General features: G+C 37.0%; 1 protein-coding gene across 1 annotated transcript; it reads right to left on the bottom strand.

Annotated features, from left to right (window-relative positions):
• Positions 1–8,787: 8,787 nt before the first annotated feature.
• LOC145114248 (protein FAR1-RELATED SEQUENCE 5-like) lies at positions 8,788–10,064 on the bottom strand. Its single transcript, XM_079050250.1, has 3 exons — positions 9,446–10,064; positions 9,335–9,398; positions 8,788–8,893 (listed from the first exon to the last, which is right to left on the bottom strand). The coding sequence occupies exons 1-3, from the start codon at positions 10,062–10,064 to the stop codon at positions 8,788–8,790; spliced, it is 789 nt and encodes a 262-aa protein (XP_078906376.1).
• Between the last annotated feature and the right edge of the window lie 578 nt (positions 10,065–10,642).

Below are 10,642 nucleotides of genomic sequence, written 5' to 3'. Positions count from 1 at the left end.
CCCATGCTTCCTTATTTTCAAAAATATCTTTAAACCATTTCTCATCTTCAAGATTAAATTCTTTCATCAAAAGTTGCCAACTCCTCTCGAAAATATGACGCTCGACACTCATGAATGCTCATAAGTTCTGAGTATTGAATTCAACCCACGCTCGCTGGTATCACTTCATGGAATTTATATCGAGTGATCGCGAGACGGTAATATCATATAAGTCTTCAAACCTAGAGATATGACTTGTTAACTATGAGTTAGCTATGCATTGATCGTGCGAAAACGCATTGGTAACTCAATGTTATAAAATGTGCGTTTGTGTGTAATTTAACAAGTAGTAGAACAAGCATATGAGTCGAAGTTTATCTGTTCCTTCTTGGATTAGAAGCGATATCTGGGCCCCTCGATGATTTTGTTTTGACCCATGTACCGGGCCCGGTCAGAACTAAGTTGATGTGTTCAATTAAGTTCTATGTCAAACAAATCAGAAATCGGGAAACAAACTGCTGGACAAAAGTAAGACATTGTTCCATGTATTTGTCCTGCTAATATCTAGAACAGAGGATTATATGATCACTTATCTTAAATGGCGTATCATCATCTTCTCAGTTCCGAGAAACCTTGAAAAGAGCTACGATTGCTGATCGGTTCCTGAAGTCATACTTGCAGTCATAGTTATTAGACTTATCCAAGTGGGAGACTGTTGGATAAGGTGTCTAAGTCCATAACTATATCTGGTATGTACTTGACCCGACCCGGCATGGTCCATTTGGGTTGCATGTCATCATGCATTTGGATAGACTAAATGAGAGAAATAACACTTGTGGTTTATTAATATATTATAAGTTTTAATATATTAATAGTATTATTTAATTAGTATTGATCAAGAATTAATCTAGGATTAATTAAGTGATCAAAAAGAGACTAATTAAATATATGGGTTGATTATGTAAATCATCCATAACTTGTATAGTGGGCTAAAAGGCTCCATGGATTATCAAGTTGGGTTAAACCCATTGGATGCTCCATGGGAGTTACAAACCCATGGGTCATGGAAATGAAGAGTCATGCCACATTAGGGTTTACATGGTGTAACCCTAGATGTGACACACTATATAAAGAACATGTCATACACCAAAATCGGCTACACAAGAAGTTGCAAGAGGGCTAGGCCGATTTTCAAGTGTTGTACATATCTCTCAAAGTTATTCCAAAGCATTTGGTGTTGTGTGAAACATTTGAGGCATCACACTTGGGGTGCTAGGCTCTCAAGGTTTCAAGGAATCATAACAACAACAAGGTATGTAATTCTAGCTATCTTTTATACTTTAAAGTTCCCCATGTATGCTAGATAGGTTTATGAACCCTGGAAAAAGTATTTTGTATGTATCTTAGACAAACATAGATCCAAGGTTTTCTAGGGTTGCATGTACACTTAGCAGTGTTAGAATTGCTCAAAACCCTTCAGTGGTATCAGAGCCTAGGTTTGTTTGTTTGATACTTGATGCAAAATAGTGAAAAAAGTCGATTTTTTGCTGTATGCATGATGAACTCGCCGAGTCCATGGGGGGACTCTCCGAGTTCATGACCAAATTCATCCTACTCGTCGAGTAGGTTCGTGCACTCGACGAGTAGGAGCCTCTGAATGCAGTTTTTCGACTTTTGCTGCTGGAAATGGACTAGACACATTACCCTAAACTGTTTTGGTGTTATTAAACTTGTTTTAGATGGTGTAATGGTTGTTCTAATCCATTTACAATGGCTAATATCAAAATTCCATGATTTTATGTGTTCTTGAAATTTTGATATTCATATTCATGTTCTTATGAGTTTAGATGATCATAGGAATTATGTGTAACTTATTGCTAGTTTAATTCTTGATCATTATGTGTTTTAATGGAATCCATGATTTGTCCTCAAGTTATGGATTACCAAAAGTTTATCTTTTAATGTCCATTAAAGAAACACATAGGTTACATAAAATGAAGAGTCACTCATTTTAATGAAACAATTAATCTCATAAGTTATGAATTGAAGAGTTTTGTTAAGTTACAAAACTTGCCCTCAAGTTTTGGAACATGTAAAGTCATCTAATTAACTTTAGTTCCAACCCCTAGAATTTTAAAAGTTAAAATTCAACCCTTATACTTTATAATATTATAAGTTTAATAATATATATATATATATATATATATATATATATATATATATATATAAGATCAAGTCGTTTTACCGTTACTAGTCCTCATTCACGAAGCCGGTCTATAAGGGGGGGTATAAGGTTGTTGCCTATAAAATGGCAGCTTAATGGGTGTCCACTCTCACCCACCGCTTCCTTGACTGGTGGAGGGTCGTTAGCCGAACGGGTAGGACAGAGACTTAAAATTCTTATTAAAAAGTATAATGATTATTATAAAGTAACTAAATGTTTTATAAATTCCCAATCTTAGTTACTTTAGGAAAAATGTGAATAAGGTGCTAACCCATGAAATTACACTTTGCACTTTGATTAAGTTGTTGGTGGAGCGTGTGTGGTTTACCGGCACACTAACTTGGACTTAACAAGGTAGGCAAAGGGTGACTTAAGGTTTTTCATAAGGTCGGTGGAGCGCGTGTGGTTTACCGGCACATCGATTAAGTGGAAAACCATTAAGGGTACCAAGTAATTTGCATGGTTACTTCACACCTTGTTTTGTGATCCTCGGTATCCCAGTCACAAAACATGAAGGGCACACTCGAGATTGAAACATGTCATTGAAAAGTTCAATGAATCTAAAAAGAATCTAGGAATTTCTAAAAAACCAAATAAAACCTAATAATTTATATTTCGTTTTTCATGGTGGAAATTGGTGAATCGTCATTCACCTACCTTTCAAATATGTTATAGCTTGGATTACGGCATCCCTCTTCTAAGTTATAATATATTGTGATTAGATCCTAGCCTTAATATTACATTTGGGTGTTTTATTAAGGACTATCTCTATATCTAAACTAAACTTGTTTTCTTCTTTTCAGATGTCTTCCAACAATGCTGCTCCTGGCTCAAACCCTACTGGCTCCTTCTCTCTCATGAACCTTTGTGGGAGAGTCATCTTTGATGGATCCAACTTTACTGACTGGATCAGAAACATCAGGATGGTCACTCGATACGAGAACAAGGAATATGTTCTCGACAAGGAGCTCAAGGTGCCTGAGCCAACTGCTACTCCTGAGGAGTTTGCTGAATATGAGGCACATGAAAGAGATGCTACCAAAGTGGCATGCATCATGATGGCCACTATGACAGCTGAGCTCCAAAAGTCCTATGAGGACTACTATCCTTTTGAGATGCACCAGGATTTGATGGACCGCTACCATCAGAGTGCTCGTCAAGAGCGATATCAAATCATCTCCTCTATGATCACAACCCAAATGAAAGATGGTGAACCCATCACGGGCCACATGCAGAAAATGCAAAGGTTTGTGGACCGATTGATGAAGTTGAATGTGAACTTTCCTGAGGAGTTAGCAATAGATATTATTTTGCACTCCTTACCTTCGTGTTATGATCAATTCCGCATGACATACCACATGGACAAGGAGGAAGTTACACTTAGCAAACTTCAAGGACTCCTAAAGACCGCAAAATTAGGTCTTAAAGGTAAGTCGGTTGTGACCACTCCTACTACTACTCCAAACTCAGCACTTGTCCTGGCAATCGGGAAAGGTAGAGGGAAGAAGAGGAAGAACTCTTCGAAGGGTACCAAGGGTAAGACCCTTGATTGCTCTTCTTCTAGCGGAACCAAGAAAGGTTTCGTTACACCCTCTTCTGATCCCAAAGAGGCTGAATGCTTCTATTGCCACGAAAAGGCGCACTGGAAGCGGAACTGCCCAAAGTACCAGCAAGATTTGAAGGATGGGAAAGTGAAACCCAACCATGCAGGTATTTACACTATCTTATCCAATAACTCACCCTATTCTAACTCTTGGGTCCTTGATATCGGTTGCGATATTCATATTTGTTCTGATTTGTAGGGACTAAGAAGAAGTGAGAATGTGGAGCATGGAAAGATAAACTTGATCATGGGGAATAGGAAAGTTTCACCTGTCACCAAGATTGGAGTTTATACTTTTTTGCTAAGTAGTGGGTTTACTTTAGATTTGAATAAATGTTGTTATTCGCCAGAAATGGCAAGAAATGTTATTTCCTTTCATGCTTTGTACAAACAAGGTTTTACCTTTTCTTTTGATAATGAAATTGGTGGAATAAATGCTTTCTTTAATAATGTGTTTTATTTTAAAGCATTACCTTGTGATGGTGTGTATGAAGCTGTGTCTGTTGTAGATAATTTAGGAAATAATGTGTTGTGTATTGATTCTACTAATGATAATAACTTGGATAAAGCATCATTATGGCATTGTCGTCTTGGACATGTAAGCAAGAAGCGCATAGGCCAACTCCAAAAGGATGGAGTCTTGGAATCATTTGACCTAAAGTCAGATGATAGTTGTGAGTCATGCTTATTTAGAAAAATGACAAAGTCACCCTTCATAGGTTCTTGTGCTAGGGGTGAAGGTTTGTTGGATCTAGTGCACACGGATGTGTGTGGACCCTTCAAAACTGCCACAAGGGATGCTAATCGTTATTATGTGACTTTTACAGATGATTATAATAGATATGGATATGTATACTTAATCAAGCATAAGTCAGAGACTTTTGAAAGGTTTAAAGAGTTTAAACAGGAAGTCGAGAATCAATTGGGCAGGAACATTAAGATGCTTTGATCCGATCGCGGTGGTGAGTATCTTAGTACTGAGTTTCTCGACTATCTAAGGGAATGTGGGGTTGTCTCACAATTGACACCTCCCAAGACACCACAGTTGAATGGTGTAGCTGAGAGGCGTAATCGAACCCTGTTGGACATGGTTCGTTCCATGATGAGTTGAGCTATGCTACCAATCTCATTTTGGGGGTATGCCTTAGAGACTGCCGCCCATATCCTTAATCTGGTACCTACAAAGAAGGTTGCCAAAACACCTCACGAGATGTGGACTGGAAAAGTTCCTAGTCTAGCCCACATCAAGATTTGGGGTTGCGAGGCTTTCGTGAGACGCGAGACTCACGACAAGCTCGAACCTCGAAGTGAGAGGTGTATTTTCATCGGCTACCCACAGAATTACTTTGGTTACCTCTTCTACAGACCTAGTGAGAATGTGGTCTTTGTAGCAAGGAATGGTGTCTTTCGAGAAAGAGAGTTCATAAGCCAAGGAAACAGTGGGAGGCAAATTGACCTTGAAGAAATTCAAGAGTCAAGTGGTGAAGGAACCTCAAACCCTAGCAGTCAACTTGAGGAGGAAACTCCTGTTGATCCAATTGTACCTCCAATTGTACCTCTGAGGCGTTACACAAGGGTTAGGAATGTACATGAGCATTACTATGGTTTCCATATTACTGCGGAAGGTGAGACACTTATCAGTGATGGGACATTGGTAAGCCTGGATGAACCTAACAGCTATGCGGAAGCCATGACAGGCCCCGAGTCTACTAAATGGAAAGAGGCAATGGACAGCGAGATACAGTCCATGTATGACAATCAGGTCTGGGACTTGGTTGACAATGTACCAGGTCGTAAGACAGTAGGGTGCAAATGGATCTTCAAGAAGAAGACCGAAATGGATGGTAATGTACACACTTATAAGGCAAGACTGGTTGCAAAGGGCTTTTCTCAAACTCCAGGAGTTGATTATGATGAGACCTTCTCACCAGTAGCCAAGATTAAGTCTATTAGGGTGTTGTTAGCCATTGCTGCATTTCATGACTATGAAATATGGCAAATGGATGTAAAAACCGCTTTCCTTAATGGAAAGTTGGCTGGAGATGTTTACATGAATCATCCAGAGGGTTTTGTCAGCACAGAGTACCCTAATAGAGTGTGTAAGCTTGAGAAATTCATCTATGGATTAAAGCAAGCACCTCACAGATGGAATCTTTGCTTTGATGAGAAAGTCAAAGAGTTTGGTTTTTCAAGGAGTGAAGATGAATCTTGTGTATATGTCAAGGCTAGTGGGAGTATAGTTAGCTTTTTGGTACTGTATGTGGATGACATACTACTCATAGGAAATGACATCCCAACCTTGCAGGAAGTGAAGTCCTGGCTTGGGAAGTGCTTTGCTATGAAGGACCTTGGAGAAGCTGCCTATATCCTAGGGATAAGGATTCTCAGAGACCGGAGTAAAAGACTAATTGGGCTTAGTCAGAGTACATACTCGGAGAAGGTGCTGAAGAGGTTCAGCATGCAAGATTCCAAGAAAGGAGAGTTACCCATCCAGAGTAACGCTAGACTGAGTAAGACTCAGAGCCCGAGTACCGAGGTTGAGATAGCAGAAATGAGTCGAGTACCTTATGCTTCTGCAGTAGGCTCGATCATGTATGCTATGACCTGCACTCGTCCTGATGTAGCCTTTGCTTTGAGCATGGTTAGCAGGTATCAGGGGAACCCTGGTAAGGCTCACTGGACAGCGGTAAAGAATATTCTCAAGTACTTGCGGAGGACTAAGGACTGGGTCCTTACCCTTGGTGGGAGTGATTTCTTGAGAGTTGTAGGGTATAGTGATGCTAGCTTCCAGACTGATAGGGATAATTTCCGCTCTCAGTCGGGCTGGGTCTTTACCTTAAATGAAGGAGCAATCTCTTGGAAAAGTTCCAAGCAGGAGACAGTGGCTGATTCAACTTGCGAATCAGAGTATATAGCGGCAAGCGAGGCAGCAAAGGAGGATATATGGCTAAAGAACTTCATTGGAGACCTTGGAGTTGTACCAGCTATAACGGAGCCCATAGAGATTTTCTGTGATAGTGAAAGTGTAGTTGCCTTAGCAAAGGAACCAAGGGATCCTGAGAGATCCAGACACATTGACAAAAAATACCATTTCATCAGACATCGTATAGAAGAAGGACTCCTCGTGGCAAAGAGGGTATCATCGGATGAGAACCCGGCAGATCCCCTCACGAAGGGACTGGGTAGGGTTAAGCATCTCCAGCATGCAAGGAGCATAGGGCTGAAGGATGATATTAGTTTTAGTAGTTAGATAATTTCTGAAATTTGTAAAGTGTAATTGACATTTGATGATGAATAAAAGGTGTGTTTTATTTATGAGTAAAGTGTCGCTATCTTGTGTCGATCATTTACCATTATTTCTTTTGCATGTTTTGACTTCCCGAATATTTATGTTGTGTTTTTACATATTATTCAAATTATCCACAGTCAGTCATATGTTGGAAGTAGATATGAAGTAAGACTGTCATGAGTTGGTTGTAGTGGTCTAAGATGTTGGACATGGCCTCAACACTCATGAGTGCTCATAAGTTCTGAGTATTGGATTCAACCCACGCTCGCTGGTATCACTTCATGGAATTTATCTCGAGTGATCGCGAGACGGTAATATCATATAAGTATTCAAACCTAGAGATATGACTTGTTAACTATGAGTTAGCTATGCATTGATCGTGCGAAAACGCATTGGTAACTCGATGTTATAAAACGTGCGTTTGTGTGTAATTTAACAAGTAGTAGAACAAGCATATGAGTCGAAGTTTATCTGTTCCTTCTTGGATTAGAAGCGATATCTGGGCCCCTCGATGATTTTGTTTTGACCCATGTACCGGGCCCGGTCAGAACTAAGTTGATGTGTTCAATTAAGTTCTATATCAAACAAATCAGAAATCGGGAAACAAACTGCTGGACAAAAGTAAGACATTGTTCCATGTATTTGTCCGGCTGATATCTAGAACAGAGGATTATATGATCACTTATCTTAAATGGCGTATCATCATCTTCTCAGTTCCGAGAAACCTTGAAAAGAGCTACGATTGCTGATCGGTTCCTGAAGTCATACTTGCAGTCATAGTTATTAGACTTATCCAAGTGGGAGACTGTTGGATAAGGTGTCTAAGTCCATAACTATATCTGGTATGTACTTGACCCGACCCGGCATGGTCCATTTGGGTTGCATGTCATCATGCATTTGGATAGACTAAATGAGAGAAATAACACTTGTGGTTTATTAATATATTATAAGTTCTAATATATTAATAGTATTATTTAATTAGTATTGATCAAGAATTAATCTAGGATTAATTAAGTGATCAAAAAGAGACTAATTAAATATATGAGTTGATTATGTAAATCATCCATAACTTGTATAGTGGGCTAAAAGGCTCCATGGATTATCAAGTTGGGTTAAACCCATTGGATGCTCCATGGGAGTTACAAACCCATGGGTCATGGAAATGAAGAGTCATGCCACATTAGGGTTTACATGGTGTAACCCTAGATGTGACACACTATATAAAGAACATGTCATACACCAAAATCGGCTACACAAGAAGTTGCAAGAGGGCTAGGCCGATTTTCAAGTGTTCTACATATCTCTCAAAGTTATTCCAAAGCATTTGGTGTTGTGTGAAACATTTGAGGCATCACACTTGGGGTGCTAGGCTCTCAAGGTTTCAAGGAATCATAACAACAACAAGGTATGTAATTCTAGCTATCTTTTATACTTTAAAGTTCCCCATGTATGCTAGATAGGTTTATGAACCTTGGAAAAAGTATTTTGTATGTATCTTAGACAAACATAGATCCAAGGTTTTCTAGGGCTGCATGTACACTTAGCAGTGTTAGAATTGCTCAAAACCCTTCACAATCTATGCTTGGATTGAGAAAAAACAGACTCAACTGCTTGCTTTAATGCTGCATCTTGATCAGTTAAAACAACTAATGGTTGTTTATTTGAATGAGCCTTCATAAATTGCTCAAGAAGTCATTTATACGAATCCACATCCTCCGTGCTTAACAACCCGGCTCCAATAGTAACAGATGATTTATGATGATCAATGACAGTGAATGGAACAAACACCAATGAATACCTATTTCATGTAATAATCAAAATAAGATTAAACATATTTATAACATAAAAATAAATAACATAAGAATACTTGATAATAAATGATAAATCACATATGATTATAATCAAAATCACATTACAAATACTTGATGAGAAATTATTCAATCACATATGATTACAATCATCATCACATCAGTATACTTCAGAGTACTTATTAAGCATTGATAAATCATATGTGATTTGAAAATAACTACATCAGACTAGTTGTAAAGCATTAATCAATCACCAATCTCATATGATTGTATATGATCAATCATATATGATTATAATCATAATCAAAATACCATACATGTTCAGCATTAGTCAATCATATATCATTACAATAATAATCACATCAGTATAATTATTGAAAAAAATATAAATCACATATGATTATAAACATAAATACATAAAAAAAACTTACTTATTTGTACGAAATGTTGCATCAAGTGACATAACATCTCCAAATTCACTGTAGTATGCTTTATCTGTTTCATCGGCCCAAAACATTGCATTAATACATTATTCTCATCACATCTATAAAAAAACGAATAATTCGGATAGTTGTTTTTCCGATCATTCATCTTGTTCACAATAAGTTGAGCATCTCTGAATCCAATAATAGAGCCCATATCCCTCTTAAAATTTCTGTAATCTACAGCCTTGCCCCTTACATATTGAAAACCACCTTTCAAAGTTGATTTCGGTTTGTAAGCTTTTGTAGCACCCACATTTGCAGTAGACGCCCGAACAATGAGCTCCTTGTCAGAGTATGAAAGAGTCCTTGTACTTTTCAAATGAAATGTATATTCAAGCTCGTGGTTGTGATTTTCTTGAAACTTATCAAACTTATACTCACTTGTTCCTTTGACACGTTTCACAATAATTTTAGCTTTACAATCTATAACCCTGTAGATTGTATTACGTTCTGTTGGATTCAATTTTGGTTTACCCATCCTGTTACAAACCAAAAACATATGCTTTATTATATCACCAACTTTCCTTAATGTGTTCAAACGAACATCAAAACCAGCTTTCTCTGCATATCTTTTATAAAAATTAATTCCCTCATCCACATCTTTGAACCTCATTTCCTTAGTAGGTTTAAACTCTTCAGGAACATCTGGTTTGATATCATCTAGAGCCTCTGACATATAAAACTATGATACACAACTTGAACTAGTCCTACTATTTGAATTTTCATCATTAAAAGAATTAGAACAGTCACCTGTATGATCAAATATAGAAAACATTTTAATAATATATTATTATAAAATAAACAATTGAATATACATAAATCAAAACAATATAAAATCACATGTGATTAATAATGAATTTGTTATATAATCATATATGACTAAAATAAATAATTGAACATATATAAACTACAAATATGTCAATATTTATTCAAATATAAAAAATGGATAATCAGATATGATTAACACTATATTAAACATAATTATAAAAAAACTAATTAATAATAACAAAAGATTAACAAAACAGATTAAATCAACAATAATGAATTACTTATAATCACATCTGATTATATAAGGAATTCATTATTAATCAAATGTGATTGTATAAGGAATTCATTATCAATCACATGTGATTGTACATTACATACATTGATATATTCAATTCTAAAAAACATTAATAATGAACTACTAATTAATAATCACATAAGATTAACAAAAAAGATTAAATTAACAATAATGAATTACTTATAATCAAA

The sequence above is a fragment of the Lactuca virosa genome, chromosome 5 (genome assembly GCF_052849685.1).
Source record: "Lactuca virosa cultivar CGN04683 chromosome 5, Lactuca_virosa_CGN04683_v6, whole genome shotgun sequence".
Taxonomy (NCBI): domain Eukaryota; kingdom Viridiplantae; phylum Streptophyta; class Magnoliopsida; order Asterales; family Asteraceae; genus Lactuca; species Lactuca virosa.
The sequence above is the reverse complement of the archived record's forward strand: the minus strand, read 5'-3'. Positions and strand labels throughout refer to the sequence as shown.

Excerpts from the sequence above, each read along its gene's own strand:
- LOC145114248 (XM_079050250.1), bottom strand. The coding sequence starts at position 10,064 with ATGTCAGAGGCTCTAGATGATATCAAACCAGATGTTCCTGAAGAGTTT. Across the intron at positions 9,399-9,445 it reads TTATTCGTTTTTTTATAGAT|ATAAAGCATACTACAGTGAA; the intron begins GTGATGAGAATA and ends CCGATGAAACAG. Across the intron at positions 8,894-9,334 it reads GCAACATTTCGTACAAATAA|GTATTCATTGGTGTTTGTTC; the intron begins GTAAGTTTTTTT and ends TACATGAAATAG.